At 45.4% G+C, this 20,879-nt stretch overlaps 1 protein-coding gene across 1 annotated transcript in view; it reads right to left on the reverse strand.

The window, feature by feature from the left end:
- Positions 1 to 13,014: 13,014 nt before the first annotated feature.
- Positions 13,015 to 20,879, reverse strand: part of LOC115088631 (cysteine-rich venom protein-like) — a 159,832-nt gene continuing 151,967 nt past the window's right edge. Inside the window, exons 9-10 of the mRNA XM_029596892.1 lie at positions 17,255 to 17,343; positions 13,015 to 13,573 (exon numbers count right to left, since the gene is read on the reverse strand). Of these exons, the coding sequence (XP_029452752.1) occupies positions 13,449 to 13,573; positions 17,255 to 17,343 (214 nt within the window). The 3' untranslated portion in view covers positions 13,015 to 13,448. The remainder of the gene's footprint in view (positions 13,574 to 17,254; positions 17,344 to 20,879) is intronic.

A 20,879-nucleotide genomic window follows, 5' to 3' on the forward strand; every position in this document is an offset into this window, starting at 1 on the left:
TCAGGCACATTTGGTTTGGGGTAGTAACCGCCGTAACAAGCCAACTACTCCCCGCTTTTTGAGTGCGAATCCTTTTTCTTCTCCCTTGCCGTTGTAGCAGAGAGCACTGCTGGATGTGTGAAGTATCAGTTATTCTTCTCCCCTGTCGTTGAAGCAGAGAGCTATGCTGTATATGCATTGAAAGTGAAGTATCAGGCATATTTGGTTTGGGGTAGTAACCGCCGTAACAAGCCAGCTACTCCCCTCTTTGTGAATGCAAATCCTTTTTTCCATTTCCTCTTGCTGTTGAAGCTTAGAGCGATGTTGGAGTCACAGTAAGCATGTGTATGTTTATTGAATGAGGGTATTGTGTCAGGAGCCATCATTCTGGCGAGTCACCCACTCTTCATTGGCGGCCTCTTGACTTTATGGATCCACAGTGTTTATCCCACGCCCCTTTGAAGTCTTTCACAGTTCTGGTCTTCACCACTTCCTCCGGAAGGGCATTCCAGGCATCCACCACCCTCTCCGTGAAGAAATACTTCCTGACATTGGTTCTGAATCTTCCTCCCTGGAGCCTCAAATTGTGACCCCTGGTTCTGCTGATGTTTTTCCTACGGAAGAGGTTTGTCGTTGTTTTTGGATCATTAAAACCTTTCAAGTATCTGAAAGTCTGTATCATATCACCTCTGCTCCTCCTTTCCTCCAGGGTGTACATATTTAGATTCTTCAATCTCTCCTCGTACGTCATCCGATGAAGATCCTCCACTTTCCTGGTCGCCCTTCTCTGTACCACTTCCATCTTGTCTTTGTCTTTTTGTAGATACGGTCTCCAGAACTGAACACAGTACTCTAGGTGAGGCCTCACCAAGGACCTGTACAAGGGAATAATCACTTCCCTTTTCTTACTCGATATTCCTCTCTCTATGCAGCCCAGCATTCTTCTGGCTTTTGCTATCGCCTTGTCGCATTGTTTCGCTGTCTTCACATCATTAGACACTATCACCCCAAGGTCCCTCTCCTGCTCCGTGCACATCAGCCTTTCCCCCCCCCATCGAGTACAGTTCATTCGGATTTCCACTCCCCATATGCATGACTTTGCACTTCTTGGCATTGAATCTCAGCTGCCATATCTTCGACCATTCTTCCAGTTTCCTTAGATCCCGTCTCATTCTCTCCACTCCTTCTGGCGTGTCCACTCTGTTGCAGATCTTAGTGTCATCCGCAAAAAGACAAACCTTACCTTCTATCTCATCCGCAATGTCGCTCACAAAGATATTGAACAGGACCGGTCCCAACACTGATCCTTGCGGTACACCACTTAAAACCGCTCTCTCTTCAGAGAAGGCTCCATTTACCATCACACATTGTCTTCTGTCCGTCAACCAATTAGCAATCCAGGTCACCACCTCGGCACTCACTCCCAAGCTTCTCGTTTTATTCACCAGTCTCCTGTGCGGAACCGTATCAAAAGCTTTGCTGAAATCCAAGTAGATGACATCAAGTGCTCTTCCTTGATCCAATTCCTTGGTTACCCAGTCAAAAAAGTCAATCAAATTTGTCTGACAGGTTCTTCCCCTGGTGAATCCATGCTTCCTCTGGTCCATCAATTCTCCAGACTGTAGATAGTTCACTATTCTCTCTTTCAGCAGTGACTCCATTACTTTTCCCACCACCGAAGTGAGGCTAACCGGTCTGTAGTTGCCTGCCTCTTCCCTGTTCCCACTCTTGTGAAGCGGGACCACCACCGCTCTTCTCCAATCACTCGGCACCACTCCCGTTTCTAGGGATCTATTGAACAGGTCACACAGCGGACCCGCCAGAACATCTCTGAGCTCCCTCAATATCCTTGGATGAATCCCATCAGGCCCCATGGCTTTGTCCACTTTCAGGTTCTTTAGTTCTTCCCACACATTTTCTACTGTAAAAGGATTTCTATCTATTCCACTTCCCTCCAGTTTCTTGTTGTGTAGAGATGGTCCTTCTCCAGGGTCTTCTTTAGTGAACATAGAGCTGAAGTATTCGTTTAATATTTCTTCCATTTCTTCGTCTCTCTCCACACATTGATCATTACCACCTTTCAATTTCACTATACCACTTTGGACCTTTCTCTTTTCGCTGATGTATCTGAAAAATGTTTTGTCACCATTTTTTATCTCCTTGGCAATCCTCTCTTCTGCTTGACTCTTTGCCAACTTGATTAATTTCTTCGTCTCCCTCAGTTGATACAAATATTCTTCTTTGTGCTCCTCCCTTTGGGATCCTTTATATTTCTTGAATGCTGTTCTTTTAGCTTTAATTTTGTCAGCCACCTCTTTTGAGAACCAGATAGGTTTCAGTTTTCTTTTGCTTTTCTTTACATTTCTAACATATAGAGCAGTTGCCTTGGTGATTGCTCCTTTTAGATTGGTCCACTGCTGATCCACATCTCTCTCGTTCTCCCATCCATTAAGTTCTTCCTCCAGGTAGTTCCCCATTTCCTGGATGAACAGGCACAGCAATCGAGGTCAAACACTGGTAGGAACACAGGGCCTGGACAGTAGATGGTCAGGCACAGCGATTCATGTAAGGTACATGTGCTGCAGTGCTTACATTATCTGGAGCATAGGAGGCAATTGGAGCTGCTGCAAGGCTTTGAATAGCTTTTATTCATCTTGCCATTCACAGGGAAAATTTGGAAACCCAAGCAAAAGCAGGTTTACTTTGAAAAACACTAGCATTTCCATCAACTCTGGTGCCGGCCTTGAGCGGTGAGGGCTCATGATATCCCCTGTCATTGAAAAGATACGTTCACTGGGCACACTGGTTGGTGGACATGACAGATATCGCTGAGCCACTTTGGCTAGGTGTGGCCAGACAGTGGACTTGTGTGCCCAATATGCCAGCGGATCTGTCTGCATTTTCTCTATCGGCTCTGAGAGATACCGTGTCACTGACAGCTGTGCGGCTGTCTCCTCCTGTGCCTAGGAGGGCTCAGAGTCACTCAACCCAGCTACTTTCTCTCTCGCCTGTTGCACAACTGATGAATCTTTATGGGCAACATGCCTTGGGCGTTCTGACGTGGGGGAGGAGGTACTATCTGTCACAGACACAGTACTACTCCTGCCTGGGCTAGCAGCACAACTCTCTGACATGCCTGCTGTTTCCACCTCTGCTTCAATCCTAATCTGTCTCCGCCTATGGCGCTCCTGTTCACGGACCTTTGCTAACAGCAGCTCCTTCACAAATGACAGACAATTGGTCTGTAGGGCGAGTTTACCTTTTACACGGGGATCACAGACAGAGGCGAGCATGTATGTGTGGTTGTCTGTTAAAGGCCTTAATCTGTCTTTCACCTGCTGCTGCAAAACGTCCAGACACTGCAGCACCTCAGCAGTCATTACCTCTTCCCGTTTAAAGGCCTCCAATTGTTCATCCAGGAATTTAACTATAGGGATGATGTCAGCCAAGGTGGCACTTCTGGAACTCAGCTCTTCCTGACATCCTTGAAGGGCTGCAGGATTTCTACCAGCTGACTCATGACTAACCAATCATGATGCCCTAGGGGATTCTGCACACCTATGTCTATTGTACCAGAAAGTTCATGAAGGGGTGTCTACAGCTCCAGGAACCTCTCCAGCATCATAAAGGTGGAATTCCACTGGGTGGCAATGTCTTGAATGAGACGCTTGTGAGGCATATCCAAATCAGTCTGCTTTTGTCGGAGAACCTGCCCCGCCTTGACACTTCTGTGGAAATGTGCTGCTATGTTCCTGCACTTCTGTATTAACCTATACAGGAATTCATTCTCCTTGTCATTGGACTCCAAGCCCAGAGCTGACTTCACTACCAGGTGCAGAGTGTGTGCAAAACATCGGATGTTCTTAAACTGCCCATCGCTTATTGCCTTAACCATGTTTGCACCATTGTCTGTGACAAAGAACCCTGCCTGCGTTTTCCTGTCTCGCTGGTGTAGTTGCCAGCCCTCCAGCATCTTTCTGATGCATGCTAGAATATTGGCTGCGTATGGGCCTGGTCCGTCAGGTGGGTGTGCAGTAAAGCCCACCTCCACCCTGATAATTCTTCAGTAATAGAGATGCTGGCTGCCCCTGCCTCTGCCATGTCCCACCAGTGTGCTGTCAGAGAGAGGTAAGAGTGTGCAGCATTCATGGCGGTCCAGATATCGCAGGTGAAATACACTCTTCCGTCTGCCTTAGCTAGCAGTGCTTGCAAGCGACTGCGACACTGCTTGTACAGGCTGGGGATGACCTTTCTACTAAATGTGGTTCTGCACGGGATTTTGTAATTTGGAAGTACAACCTTCAAAAAACGGTTGAAACCCACATTCTGCACTAGCAGATCAAGGGCAATCATTTCCCCAATGGTCCTGGTTACAACATTTGAGGCTGCCTGCCTCCTACTCCGGGATAGCGTTACCGCACTCCACCCCATTTCCTCCATGGTGGTTTGTCGCTTCTGCCACATGTCGCTTCTGCCACATGTCAGGGGGTTGCTGGCCTGCCTCCTGACTGCTAGAAGGGTATGAGGGCATGGGCAGACTCTGCTACTTTCCTACCACTGCACACTTGTTGGAAGGGGTTCCCCGACTGCAACTGCCACCATCCCCAGATGGCAGCAATCTTGTTGGGTGTTGCCTCTGCATATGATGGTTCATGCCAAAATTAGATAGATGTCCCATTTGCTTGCCTCTGCTAATATCCCTGGCACAGTAATTACACCGAGCATAACACGGGTCTTCCGTCACTTTAAAGTGTTTCCAGATCAGAGATGTCTTTCGTGATCCTCTCCTCTCTAATACCTTGGGGGTGGATGCTGGCACTGGAGTTGAGGTAGTGGGTGCACCCTGAGAAGCAATGCCAGAGGGGGCACCAGTCACCCTCTGTCCCCGTACTGACTGCTCTTCCTCCTCCTCGATATCACTGTCATCTCTCCCCTGCTGCACATTTCTGGAGGCTAAGACAGGACTAACTGATTCTACCGAAGATTCGTCAGCTATTACTTCTTCCGTTTCTGATGAGAATCCCACCCAAGAAGATTCTTCATCTGAATCAGAAGCTAACAGTGACTGCACTACCTTGTGAACGCTAAGTGTTAGTCGAGACTTCTGTCCCCCTGCTGCTTTTCTGTGTCTACATTTTGTCTGGCATCACTCTGCCTCCCCTCTCCTCTCCTCAAAAATTACAGGGCCAGAAACAAGTGGTGGCGATGGCGATGTATCATGGTCAGATTTCGTTTTTTTTTTTGGCATGCAACTGCCATCCCCTACAAAGAGTTTAGATTGCGACAGTTGCCTTTTTAGCTGTACTGGTGGTGTTGCACTAGTGTCTTTTGGGGTGCCTCCTCTGCCAGTCCCAATAAGTCGATTGCATCTCTCTTTCCCTGACATTATGGATTTTATGTCACTGAGTCGTAACACTGCCCACTGTCCCACAATAATAATGTTCAGTCTGTTAAAAATGCCCACCGCCCACTGTCTCGCTGCCTGGCTGTCCACTAATGTGTGTGGCGTGCACACAGAACCTGCTTGCTTGTAAGCACAAAAGAGGCAGACTACTCCCCGGGCACTTGACTGCACAGACCCACTCAATAACAATGTTCAGTCTGTTTAAAATGCCCACTGCCCACTGTCACACTGCCTGGCTGTGCACTAATGTGTGTGGCGTGCACACAGAACCTGCTTGCTTGTAAGCACAAAAGAGGCAGACTACTCCCCGGGCACTTGTCTGCACAGACCCACTCAATAACAATGTTCACTCTGTTTAAAATGCCCACTGCCCACTGTCACGCGGCCTGGCTGTGCACTAATATGTGTGGCGTGCACACAGAACCTGCTTGCTTGTAAGCACAAAAGAGGCAGACTACTCCCCGGGCACTTGACTGCACAGACTCAGCCTATTAAACTTCCCAGTGAAGCCCAGTGCACTGAGAGACTAAGTAATTGGAATTTAAAAAAACAGGAATTTTTGTCACTCCAGAAAAATGGATGACATTGAAAATAATATCTCTCTCCAAGCCAGCCCAACACCCTAAATGGTAAATGGTGGTCAGTGCTAGCTGACCTAGCACAGTCAGCTTCTCTTCTCAGTCAGAGATCAGTCTGACCAAAATAAACTGCTTGAAAGAAACAGGAATAGTAGTGACTGTAGCTGACCCCCTGGCACTACAGCAAGACAAGGAATATTTTTCTTTCCTTTGCTAGCCTGTCTCTTCTCTATAAGTTCTGCCTGCCTGCTCCCTCTTCCACCCATCAGCCAAACTCCCCACAGCATCGCTGGAAATAACTGCGTGCCTCCTCATGCTGCTGTTTATATACTGCTGGCTCGTCAGTAAAATCCACAGAGAGCACTGAATGACAGCGCGATTGGCTGCATTCTGTGCTGCTCAGAAAATGTCAGCGAGGATACGCTGCGTTCCGGTATCCATGCCGACCTGTCCGACCCTTTCCTGTGAGTCACTGCGACTCACAGGAAAGGGTCAGAGAGGTTGGCATGGTTACCGCAGGGCACCGCCATTTTGTGTTAATCATGGGTAGCTCGCAGCTAATGGCGGGGAAGAAAATACTTGCCTCGCTGCGCGCCGAATAAAACAGATCTGTTAAATACGTGGAGAGTTGCAATGCGTTTCGCCTGCCCACGTATTTAACAGATAGGAAAAAATAAGTTGCGGATTACAAATTCGTGGAAAACGGATGCACATCCCTAGTAAGGAGGACCACATCGCAGCTCAGCAAATGTCAATGGGAAACAACAATCTAACCTCCACCCATCACACTGCCTGAGCCCTAAGTGGAATTTGCCCTAACCTGAGTAGGCAATGGCTTATGAGCATCCACATACATGGCCGTGACTACCTCCTTAAGCCAGTGAGCTATTGTAGCCCATGAAGCTGATTTGCCCTGCTTCCTTCCAACATGAAGGACAAACAGGCAATCCATCTTTCGGAAAGGCTGAGAAACCTCCAGATACTGAAGAACATGTCTCCGGACATCCAAGGGACACAAGAGGTGATACTCTTCTGCAGCCCTGTCCTTATCCAAGGGTGGCAGGGAAATGGAATGTAGGGGTGTGTATTCAGTCCCTACGTATTGGCAATCCACAACGGATGTGGCCATATTCGTTGTATTCGTGGGGAAGCGAAACGTATCGTGATTCCCCACAAATACATGAATCTTCGCCGAAATATTCGGCCGCCTAAAGAAACCAATTTAAACAACCCCCCCCACCCTCCTGACCCCCCCAAGACTTACCAAAACTCCCTGATGACATAATGAGGGCAAAGGCGATTGGTGCCATTTTGAGTACTGGCATCCGACGGCCGGAGTGCAGGAGGTCGCTCCTGGACCCCCGCTGGACTTTTGGCAAGTCTTGTGGGGGTCAGGAGGGTCCTCCAAGACTTTCCAAAAGTCCCTGGTGGTCCAGCAGGGGTCCAGGAGTGACCTCCTGCACTCGGACCGTCAGCTGCCAGTAATCAAAATGGCGCCAATAGCCTTTGCCCATACTATGTCACAGGGGCTACTGGTACCATTGGTCAGGCCCTGTCACATGGTAGGAGCACAAGATGGCACCAATGGCCATGTGACAGGGGCTGACCAATGGCACCGGTAGCCCCTGTGACATAGTAGGTCAAAGGCTATCAGCGCCATTTTGAAACCTGCACAGAGGGTGTGAGTGCAGGGGATGGCTCCCGGACTCCCTGCTGGTCCACCAGGGAGTTTTGGTAAGTCTTGGAGGGGTCAGGAGGGTGGGGGGGGTTGTAGTTAATTTTAATTTTAGCTGGGAAACGAATAGAAATCGATGTATTAACGTTTCGGGGCGCCATATGGCCGAATGCAACGTATCTGCCCCCCGACGAATCCAAATCCCGAATGCAACATATGGCATCCCTCTGCACATCCCTAACGGACTGATTCAAGTAAAAATCTGAGATCACCTTAGGCAAGAAGGAGGGGACAGTACACAGCTGTTCTGCCCCTGGAGTCTCCTGAAGGAATAGCTCCAGGCAAGACAAGGCCTGCAGCTCATAAATCTGATGCATAGAACAAATCACCACCAGGAACACTATTTTCAGGGTCAATAACTGCAAGGAAATGCCATGCAGTGGTCAAAACATAGGGCCTGCCAGAAAGTCCAATACCAGGTTAGGACTCCATAATGGAACCGGTAACCACAAGCGAGGCTTGTGTACTCTCTTCAAGAAATGGGCCACATCAAGATGCGATGATAAGGACACATCATTCACCTGTCTCCTGAAATTGGCAAGATCCGCAACCTGAACCTTCAAGGAAGGGCCAAATCTTTATTTAACCCAATCTGCAAAAATTCCAAAATGAGTAGGATCATAACTGAATGAGGAAGAATCCCTCATTCCTCACACCAGGCCTCAAACACCTTCCAAACCCACACATAGGCCAAGGAGGTGGAGAATTTTTGAGCGTGGATCAAGGTGTCAATCACCGCAAAAGAATATCCGTGCTTCAACGAATAAGCCCTCTCAAAGACCAAACCATAAGACAGAACCAAGTCAGATCTTCATGAAGAACAGGCCTCTTTTCTAACAGATTCTGGTGCGGCAGAAAATGAAGAGGGGCCTCCAACAGGAGTCTTCGCAGATCTGCATACCATGGTTGTCTGGGCCAATCCAGTGCCACCATCTCCCTGTGGCCTTTGATGTTGCAAACTATCCTGCCCAACAAGGGCCATGGGGGAAGGCATATAGCAGCTTATCTTCCAGAAAGACCTGCACAAGAACTTCGATACCCAGGGACCATGGATCTCTCTTGCGACTGAAGAATTGAGGAACCTTCTCATTTGTGAGAAATTGCCAACAGATCTAAGAATGGAAGGCCCCAGCTATCCACTATCAGCTAGAATGCCTCATCTGACAGCACCCATTCTCCTGGGTCCAGACTTTCTTGGCTGAGACTGAGAGTCTGCTCTTATGTTGTCTTTTCCTGCAATTTGAGAGACCTATATCATTCCATAAATTGGTCTATTTCCTGCGACACTTGCTAGCTCTTGATTCCTCCCTTCTGATTGATGTAAGCCACCATCATTGTCAGACATCACTTGAACCGCTTGACCATGCAGTCTGTGGCTGAGCTGCAAACACACCAACTGGACCACCCGGGCTTCCACGCAATTGATGCTCCAGAGGGCCTCTTCACATTCCAGCATCCTTGCGCCATGAACTCCTGACAGTGAGCTCCCCAACCCTGGAGATTCAAATCTGTCATGTGTATCAACCAGTCCGGGTGGGGTCAAGGAAACACTGTTTCTCAGATGATCCTCCTGCAACTACTACTGGGGGTGAGAGCAGATGTCCATTGGCAAGTGAAGCCAAATTGAACAGTCCTGAGACTCTGGGTTCCAATGAGACAGCAGAGATCATGGAAGAGGACAAACATGCACCCTCATCCACAGCACCACTTCCAAGGTAGCTACCATCAAACCGAGCATCTGTAGATAAGACCATACTTTCAGGCATATAGAGTTCACCAAAAGGTGCACTTGTGACATCAACTTCTGAATTTGAGGCTCTGGCAGGAAAACTCTGGTCTGCCTCATTTTGAACTGAACACCTAAATACTCCAATGACTGAGATGGCTGTAGACTGCTCTTGGTCAGATTTACCAACCAACTGAGCACTTACAACAAGGAAATCACCTTGTGGATCACCAGGTGGCTCTTTTCCAGTGACTTGGCTCGAACCATCCAGTCATCCAAATATGGGTGTATTAGGATTCCACCTTTCCTCAAATTTTCGCTATGACCACCATAACCTTGGAAAATGTTTTGGAGGCAGTGAGCAGATCAGAAGCAGCACCCGAAAATGAGAATGGCATCCCAACACCATAAAATTCAGAAAACATTGGTGCTTCAATCAGACGGGAATATGAAGGTAGGCCTCGGACAGCCAGGGAGGTTAGAAATTCCCCCGACTGCACAGCCATTATCATGGATTGCAAGGTTTCCATATGAAAATAAGTCCCCTGCAAGTGATTGTTGACCCCCTTGAGATCCAGGATGGGACGAAGGGAACCATCCTTCTTGGGCACAACAAAATTAATGGAATATCTCCCCATATTTTCTTGAGATGTAGGCACTGGAACCGCAGTCCTCAGCCTGAGGAGCTTTAGTAGCGTAGGTTCCACTACCTGCCTCTTCTGTGGGGAGTGGCAAGGAGATACTATGAACATGTCCTGAGGAATACTGTGAAATTCCAGCGCATATCCTTCTTGTATCACCTCCAGAACCCAATGATCTGATGTGATCTCAACCCACCTTCGATAAAAGAGAGATAGGCGACCCCCTATCTACTGATCCTGAGGGTGGTCAGGAAATCATTACTGCACGGCTTGGGAGGAGCTGCCACCTGAGCCCCCTCCTCTCTTGGGCTGTCTGAGATGAAAGGACTGAGACCTGTCAAAAGGCTGAGTCTTCTGAAAGGTCGACCCTCTGTAGGAACGAAACTACTTGGAACCCAGGAGACGATCCCTCATATGAAAGGGGCATTGCAACTACTTGTTATCCACTGACAAGTGAGGAATCAGAGACTTACCCCATTTACTGGCCAGTTTCACCAACTTGATCCCAAACAAAAGCAAACCTTTAAACAGCATTTTCATAAGATTAGCTTTGGAGGTCACAACAGCCAACTAATTCCACAGCCATAGTTGGCGCCTGGCTGCTATCACTGAAGCCACTCCTGTAGCCGAGGTACAGACCAAATTAGACATGGAATCTGCTCCAGGGACACCCAGAATCTTCAAGGTCTGGGAAATCAGGGCCAGCAGTTCATCTCTTTAAAAGAACCGCAACATGGTCTGATACGGCTCCACTCCCGGAGAAATTTCCCCATCTTCCAGGGAATCAAGATCTTCCTCATCATCAGTGCCATCTGGGTTCCTGGCAGGAATATCCACAGTCACCCAAGGCGTGTTTCGACCCTTAAACATAGGACTGGATGTGGGAGAGGCCACCGACGGAGGGTCCGACCTAACAGGATTGGCTAAGGCCAAGGATTGTGCCTGAAGAAAGGATTGTAATCCCTAAAAACACTCTACCCAAGAAAAGGCAGAAAGATCCAGGGCGAACTCAGAAGGCACAGGAGCATGGCCCACTGCATTGCCATCTCCTGTTGAGGAATCATTCAAGGAAGTTCCCAGCTCCGGCGTACCACCAGACAATTCCTTAGCTAGACTCTCATCAGGCTGGGAAGAACCGCAACCTGAACCAGACTCTCATCAGGATGGGAAGAACTTAGTAAAATCAGAAGAAGATAACTTTCTGAGCCTCTAAACAGCTCATACACATGTTAGAGGTCACTCCTGACTGAGATGCCCCAAAATGACAAGCAACAGAGAGAGAGAGAGGTTCCTTGTTTCTTGTTTACAGGTCCATCAAAGGAGAACAGCTGACAGAGAATATGCATCCAGCTGGATCTTGCTGAAAAATTCAAGTGCACAAATTTTATGTGCACAAAAATAAGGTGCCCCAAGAGTAAGCGCTACAAATAACTGAGCACAAACTAAGTGCCAAAAACTGAGCCCACTGAACACTCAAATTGTGCACACAAAAGACATGCCCAAAACCAAGCGCACAATGCGTGCTCAGAGCCGGATGAACTACACACAGTGGAGTACCAGTAGAGGGCAGACTAATACGCACTAAAAAGCCGCCAAGTCCTACCATGTGGCACACAAGAAAAAAGCCCAACCATGGGGCCTAGCTCACCAGGGCCACTCAACCCGCCAGGCTGCCCAATTTCTCTGACCCGAACAGAAGCAGGAATGAAAGTCGGAATGGCGCCTAGCACAGAGACTGGAGGAAGTCCTACAAACCCCTTTAACTGTGTCTGCCACTTATCTTGTATATTTCTTATCTTGAATTCAGCGCTTACCAGCTTAGTACAGAGTCTCTGGCCTCGGGGGAGAGTGCATCTGCCTTTACTGCTGTACTTGGCCTCCTACAACCACCGCCTTTAAGCTGTACAATCAGCTAAGTCCATACCGAGGAACCAGCTACCGGACCAAGGCATACATCTGAGGGAAATAACCTCAGGAATTCTCAACTGGGGGAGGGACCAATTGGTATCACCACAGGAGAGCGGGGCTTGCTAAATTTATTTTCCTTATTCCTCCTTTTCAAAATGAAGCAATCCCCAGTAGGGAAATGCTGGCAGGCTGAGGTCACTGCGGTGGTATTTATACTGTGACATCAGCTTGTTCCATCTCCATCTGCTGGCAGGGGAGCATAGCTCACTTGTTCTGAGTCCATCTGTGTACACGCTAGGAAATGCTTGTTACTAATCCATCAGACCAACCCCTGCAACATTTTTTAAATAACTGAATTTGCTCCAGCAATAATGTGCATATGCTGTTTTGAAACATAACTCCAGCATAGTCACCTTATCGCCATGCTTCATATCCTCTATTGCCATTCTTTCCAGCCAATTGCATCACCCCTTCCCTCATCACCACAATCACTCATCTCCTGAAGATACTCTCTGAAATGCTCACAGAATTTCTCATTCCTCTCAGACATTACATCCCATCTACATTATATGTTATGCTTTATTACTGATTTACTTTACAAATATGAATCCAAAGCAGTTTACATCACAAAAAGAAATACAAAATAGTTACTAATATGCAGAATAGCCCCATGCCCCTCTCTCACTGAAGGATAGGCCAGCTTTGTAATACTAAATTAAAAACTGTCGCTCGAAATAAATCCACAAAAAAAATCTCATACCTGCTTACCTAAATGCCAACTATCAAACACCAGAAAATCTAATCCCCATATGCACTATTCACTTAAAGAAGTCAAGCAGCAAATCTGCCCTCACATACACACATTTTACAGGGTTCTTAAAAAATCAACTGCCAAATTGTTCACCAAACTTCTTTACTCTTTTGTTCTACCACTGCATCACAAATAAGATCACAAAGGCATTTCTTCACCAACATGTAAAAAGGAAAGTAAATAAATGTTTTCCATTTAGAAAAATAAAATAGAGGACATTAGTTTTATTTAATTCAAATTTTTATTATTTCCAAGTTTTATTGATTTAAGATACAGCTCAAATAACAATTTGATAATTTATATTCAATCATTTTCATTTTGGTTAAGCAACTTAAAATTGGATGAAAAAATAAGCAAAACTAATAAATATGAACTTTCAAGAACTGTGTACATAGCTACTCATTTTTTGTTTAGTGTTCAGGGTGGTTTACATATGAAAACATGTATTCATTGATACAGATCCCAACAAGATGGACAAAATGGATATACCGGTGACATCTCGGCCAGACATGCACATATTGGCCACACAAATATTGCACTTAAATACAATAGCATTTTAGACATGATACTTCTTTGGATCTGGAAACATAATCTATCATGTTTTGAATATGTTTTCACTGCAAACATTATCCTTTTCTCTCATAAAATATGTGGGATGATCCTATGTTATTTTATCTCGGTAGTACATAGGCAGGTAGCTGGGCATGTATCCCAAACATCCACATAGGAATCACAATACTGGTTAAACTTCTCACAGTTTATGGCTAGGTCATCATATGGGCAAGGATTTGCTGAAACAAAATATGTTGTTAAAAATTAATGATTTTCATATATGAAGTGAAATACCTTGTATACAGTAGTAGGCTGATATTCATCAGATAGAAACTTATGCAATTATAAATATCTGAACTAAAGATGCATACATTTTACATATGATCAATAAAGTCCCTGTTTTAGTTTGAATTATTGTAATAGAAAAGCCCTATGTAAGTTTAGTCTTCACATTAATCAGAATAATAGAAATAGAAATAATACATAAAAAGTATTATAACTGAATTTGGCAGTTATCTCTGGGACTTCAGCTCATTTGTGACAAGTTATGCGATCCTGGTGCCATGAGCCTTTAAGTGCATTTGTGCAACTAAGAGAAGATTTCCTTTTTTGTTATAGTCTTCCCTCCCACTCCTATACCCATATCTAGTATGATCCTCATATTAGTTACAATCCTTCTGGAGCCCTGCAATCATGGGCCCTGATATACCTTTAAGTAAGCTCTGCCTTTGGGGATGGTAAGCTGGGTAATTTCATGATAACAGATGTCTTGGGCTACCTGTATCACTTATTAGGCTGGCCAGCTAGAGGATATGACAGTAGTGGTGATCGCAAGTACCCAGTATAAAAAAAATTCTAGGATTTCAAGGCTCAAACCGTGACACTGGCCCTGTGTGGCAGAAGAAGATGATGGACTATTAAGCGCCACTCCTGCTGGCCGCAGGAGGGGATATATAGCTGTGGATGGGGGAGAGAGAGAGTAAAAGTATCAGGAATTAGGGGCATGGATCAGGAAACCTACATCATATGAGGTAATGCGGGTGATGATAATAGGGAGACTGAATAGAATCATGGGGCAGACAGATAAACCTAGATGGAATGATGATGGAGGGGACAGAGAAAAGGAAACTGTACATGGGCTGGGGGAGCAGGGATTGTGGGAGAGGATTCAATTTGAAGGTAGGGATATACATTTGTTTTAACCAAACCTGCAAAAAGTACCAAATAAGGCTCAATTTGTTTCATTCTGGGGTTCCCAAAACAATTTAAGGGGCCCCCTGAATTAATAAAATCTTATTTGTTTAGTTCAGTTAAAATTACTGGTTGGGTCTATGCCTAGACCCAAGCTGGGACCTTACCTAGGATATAGGCCGAGCCCCAAAGCAGGGCTGCAGCCTAGGCCTGAGCATAATGCTGATATCTTAGGACAGGCCTACTCCTAAGCTTGAAGCCTAGGGTATAGGCTGAGACCCAAACCTGAGCAATGGCAGGGCCCCCAAAAAAACATTTTCCTCACTTACCTGATCCGTCAGGTATCCATAGCCACAATCAGGCTCAGGCCCAATGTTGGGGACCCAATGCTTGGGCCTCAGGGGTCCAAGCCTGTCCAATGCCTCTGCCCGGCCTGTAGATTGGGTTCAAACACTGGGGCCTCAGCTCAGATACAGGTTCAATGTTGGGTCCCAATGCCTGGGTCTTGGCCCAGGGACAGGCCTAGACCCCCAAGCCCAGGCCCTGGAGATCTGTTGGGTGCATCTTTTTTATTCTTCTATGTTTTTGAACTGATGGTGCCTGCTGTGGTCTGGCACATCCTCCCCAGCAGAAGGTGCCATGTTGATGTACGGCAGTGAAATTAGCTGCCATACATCCAAATGGTGCCCTCCAAAAGTGGGGAGGATATGCAGGAGTTAATTCATTTTGGTGCGACTACCAGCAAACAGCATCAATTCAAAAACACAGGAGAAGAAAGAAGACACGACCAACATTTCCAGGCAGGCATTCCATGCATCCACCACCCTTTCAATCAAAAAGTATTTCCTGATGTTGTTCCTCAGTCTATCCCCTTGGATATTCATATCATGACCTCTAGGTCTACATCTTTTTTCCACTGGAAAGATTTGATTCTTTTTTATTATTAATACCATTCAGGTATTTAAGTCTGTATCAACTCTCCTCTTTCTCTCCTTTCCACAAGTCTCTTTTTATATGTCTTTCGGTGATACCCCATACCAATTTGGTTGCTTTTCTTTGGACTACTTTTGTTCTGTCTCTATCCTTTTTGAGATATAGTGTATGCAAATGGTGTATTTAATCTAATTTTCTGGACTGAATTCTGCCTTTTCATTTCTGTACAAATTGCACCAGAGCTTAGTGTATCATTTTCCAAATAATTCACTTGCACCAAATTACTCAATAAAATGATTTATTTTTGAACAACCATAAAGGGGTGTATTTTGCGACTTTTTTTTTCCACTTGAATTTTGAATGAAAATCTCAGATGTCAAAGGGCCTTGAAAGCTTTTTTTCTCCCTTCACTCCGGTAGAACCGGTAGAACCGGTAGAACCGGTAGATATAGAACCGGTAGATATAGAACCGGTAGATATAGTATACTTGGATTTTCAGAAGGCGTTTGACAAAGTTCCTCATGAGAGGCTTCTAGGAAAAGTAAAAAGTCATGGGATAGGTGGCGATGTCCTTTCGTGGATTGCAAACTGGCTAAAAGACAGGAAACAGAGAGTAGGATTAAATGGGCAATTTTCTCAGTGGAAGGGAGTGGACAGTGGAGTGCCTCAGGGATCTGTATTGGGACCCTTACTGTTCAATATATTTATAAATGATCTGGAAAGAAATACGACGAGTGAGATAATCAAATTTGCAGATGACACAAAATTGTGCAGAGTAGTTAAATCACAAGCAGATTGTGATAAATTGCAGGAAGACCTTGTGAGACTGGAAAATTGGGCATCCAAATGGCAGATGAAATTTAATGTGGAAAAGTGCAAGGTGATGCATATAGGGAAAAATAACCCATGCTATAATTACACGATGTTGGGTTCCATATTAGGTGCTACAACCCAAGAAAGAGATCTAGGTGTCATAGTGGATAACACATTGAAATCGTCGGTTCAGTGTGCTGCGGCAGTCAAAAAAGCAAACAGAATGTTGGGAATTATTAGAAAAGGAATGATGAATAAAACGGAAAATGTCATAATGCCTCTGTATCGCTCCATGGTGAGACCGCACCTTGAATACTGTGTACAATTCTGGTCGCCGCATCTCAAAAAAGATATAATTGCGATGGAGAAGGTACAGAGAAGGGCTACCAAAATGATAAGGGGAATGGAACAACTCCCCTATGAGGAAAGACTAAAGAGATTAGGACTTTTCAGCTTGGAGAAGAGACGACTGAGGGGGGATATGATAGAGGTGTTTAAAATCATGAGAGGTCTAGAACGGGTAGATGTGAATCGGTTATTTACTCTTTCAGATAGTAGAAGGACTAGGGGACACTCCATGAAGTTAGCATGGGGCACATTTAAAACTAATCGGAGAAAGTTCTTTTTTACTCAACGCACAATTAAACTCTGGAATTTGTTGCCAGAGAATGTGGTTCGTGCAGGTAGTATAGCTGTGTTTAAAAAAGGATTGGATAAGTTCTTGGAGGAGAAGTCCATTACCTGCTATTAGGTTCACTTAGAGAATAGCCACTGCCATTAGCAATGGTTACATGGAATAGACTTAGTTTTTGGGTACTTGCCAGGTTCTTATGGCCTGGATTGGCCACTGTTGGAAACAGGATGCTGGGCTTGATGGACCCTTGGTCTGACCCAGTATGGCATTTTCTTATGTTCTTATGTTCTTATGTCCCTGACACATGACATCACTAAACTAACCAATAATGTAATATTTCTTAACTTACTACACAATCCTTCATCACAGGCATTAGGGCAATCACCACATGGTTCTCCAGAACGATAAGGCATATTAATCAGATTTTCAATGTTTCCTCTGAAATTGTGCAATAAGAACAGTTAAAACACAAAATATGGCTTTCTTGTTTATATGCAGTTAGGTAATATTTTTTATTAGGCTATTAATATGCCAAATACATAGTGACTATTGATTCAAATAGTTACTCAATAAGGGGTAATTCAGCTGAGCAAACTTTTAAAAATATTTCATCAGGTCAGTAAGTTTCCCTCTTATTTTTCACTTGACAATTTGCTTAGTTTATTGCAAAATCTGACCTAAAGAAGGAAGCCTAGTTTTCAAAAGCTAGTCACAAATCTTTTATTAGTTCTCCAATAGGTTTAATGCAATAACTAATTCATAGCTTTAGTTTTAATTAATAAATGAGAAGTTTTGAGCAAAATTCCTGAGTGGTTGATGGCATTTTTGCCCACCTCTGCTTATCACAGTACAGTGCAGACCCCATTTACCATACAGATTCTCAGACAATATCCCTGAGTTTGCAGTGATCGGCTGTGGGAAACTTGCATTTGCTCTATTATTTCCAGAGAGTCAGCAGGAGTATACTCATTCAGTGGCTGACACTGTAGTTTGTGACTATCTTTTTCAACCAAGTGTTGTGTGATCTGCTCACAAAGGGGTAGATTTTCAAATAGCGCGAATTGGCCCACTTTTGCTGGCGCATCAGGCGCAAGCAAAAGTAAGCTGGATTTTAGTAGATACGCGTGGAGCCGCGCATATCTGCTAAAAACCTGGATCGGCGCGTGCAAGGCTATTGATTTTGTATAGCCGGCGAGCGCCGAGCCGCGCAGCCTACCCCCGTTCCCTCTGAGGCCGCTCCGAAATCGGAGCGGCCTCGGAGGGAACTTCCTTTTGCCCTCCCCTCACCTTCCCCTCCTTTCCCATACCTAACCCACCCACCCGGCCCTGTCTAAGCCCCCCCCTTACCTTTGTCGGGGGATTTACGCCTCCCTCTGGGAGGCGTAAATCCCCGCGCGCAAGCGGGCCTCTTGCGCGCCGGGACGCGACCTGGGGGCGGGTACGGAGGGTGCGGCCACGCCCCCGGACCACCCCGGGCCGTAGCCACGACCCCGTACCCGCCCCCAAAACGCTGCCGACACGCCCCCTAAACACCGCGATGACCGGGCCCACCCCCGACACGCCCCCGACACGCCCCCCTCCGAAAACCCCGGGATTTACGCGAGTCCCGGGGCTCTGCGCGCGCCGGTAGGCCTATGTAAAATAGGCTTACTGGCGCGCAGGGCCCTGCTCGCCTAAATCCGCCCGGATTTGGGCGGATTTAGGCGAGCAGGGCTCTTAAAATCCGCCCCAAAGTGCAGTGTGGTCAATTGATCAAGAATGTTTAGCACACTAGAAAAATCTTGACTATTAACTGATTCTAAGTTTGAAGGTAACAGATACTATTCCTTCCACAAAACACTTCCTCTCCCTTAAAGACTACAAATTATTAGAGTTGTCCACAGAAAAAAAAATCATTTTGAATTATTATTTTGTTTTCTATGCCATTTTGTGTCATTTCAGTTGCTTCATTTTTAAAATTATCTTATCTTTTCATTCTGTCACTTATTTAGTTTCCATTGCAGTCAATTGAGGGAAGCAATGCACCCTGTTGTGGCCTTTGGCATTAGGGTATTCTCTGCTTTATCAAGCAGGCCAGAAGCAGCACCCCAAGACACGAAGAGGGGGGAAAAGTGGCATAAAAGATGGCATGAGTACCCCATGGCACTGTGAGAGGAAAAAGTGGTACAAATTACCTACAGCATCATGAGAGGGGCAAAGCAGTTGAAAAGAGGTATAAACACCTCAAAACTTTGCGAAAAATGCAAACCAACACAAACAATGGCATACAATGCCCAGAGTACCAAAAGATTTGCAAAGGGAACCAATAGCAGTGGCATTAACATCCCAAAGTCACCAAAAGAGAGGGAAAGGGAACCAATAAAAGTGGCATGGAAAACTCAAGGCGCAGAGTGAGGCAGTAAGAAGAGTGGCATGAAAACCCCATGGCACTTAGTGCAGTACAAGTAGTGCCCAGGTCCCCAGACTTTAAGAGGGGCGGGGAAGAAGAAGGCATTTATTTTTATATGCTTTTGTTTTTGGAGTAAAACACTCCAGAACAATAAAGAGGGAGGCAGGTCAGAAGGAACAGGCCAGGCAGCAGCAGCAGCAATGTTGGTGACAAAACAATCAGATCCTGTAGGCAAAAAGTGTGGGCATTGTTTCAGAGTACCTATGCATTGAGTCTTTGTCACTTGTATGCAAATTCAGAAAAACTGAGTAGAGAGAGGTTTATCTTAATGAAGACAAGATTTTCTATTAACTCTGGTGCCAGCCCTAAATGATGTGGATTTACTATGTGATATGCCATTAAGAAAACTCATTCATTGGGCACACTGGCTGGTGGGCAGAAAATAATATGTTAGGTGACCTTGGTGAAGTCTGGTCAGACTACAGCCTTGTGTGTCTATAGGGATGTGCATTCGTTTTCAACGCATGGGCAATCCACAATGCATAAGTCCCTATTAGTTGTATTTGTGGGTTCACGAAATGCATCGCGATCCCCCCACGAATACAACATATATTAGTTTCATTCTTTTGGCTTGCAGTGATTTCTTAGCGGCCATTTGAAATCATATTACCCCCATCTTGAGAAACCTACACTGGCTCCCAATTAAGTTTAGAATCTCTTACAAAGTACTAACAATCATACACAAATCTATTCACAAGCTCATTCCACTGGAACTCAATATCCCTTTTTGACCACATATACCCTCCAGACCGGTGAGAACAGCTTATAGAGATACTCTCCTTGCACCACCCATCAAAACCTCATTAAATAAACGATCTCTATCCACAGCGGGCCCCGCGCAATGGAACTCTCTACGTCCAGAACTCCGGAAGGAACCTTGCCCAATCACCTTTAAAAAGAGACTCAAAACTTGGCTATTCGAACAAGCTTTTAATCTATGCCAATAATCCCCTCAATCTATCCAAATTTGTTCTCCATGTACGGTGACTCTGTTTAATCCAATAAACACCTAGATATTTAGCCAGGTTTAGTCAAAGCTCCATAAAAGAATCTCATTACTATATGTTATTCGTTGTACTTTTTTCCCCAGTTCCTTGATCCAAGTTTATCTCTCTGTTCGATGTAATCGCATTCTTACATGCTTGTTAATGTTTTAATGTAAACCGAAGTGATTTGTAACTTTGCTACATGAATTTCGGTATATAAAAATATTAAATAAATAAATAAATAAATGATAAATGTGGGAGTATCCATAGCAAAAACCAGCCCTTTCCTGTGAGTCATAAGTGACCTCACAGCCCTGTTATAGAGTGGGTCAGACAGGTTGGCAAGGAGACCAGAATGCAACCTATCAGAGCTAAGCAATTTTCTAATGCAGCCATTCACCGCTCTCACTCAGTACTCTGTGACGCTATTCCTGATGATGCAGCACTATTTATTAGGGGTGTGCATTCGTTTTGAACTTAAATGTAAACGCAACTTATTTATTTTTTTTAACTTAAAAAAGTGATGTGGCGAAAACGAT

This window comes from Rhinatrema bivittatum, chromosome 3 (assembly GCF_901001135.1).
Source record: "Rhinatrema bivittatum chromosome 3, aRhiBiv1.1, whole genome shotgun sequence".
Classification (NCBI taxonomy): Eukaryota; Metazoa; Chordata; class Amphibia; order Gymnophiona; family Rhinatrematidae; genus Rhinatrema; species Rhinatrema bivittatum.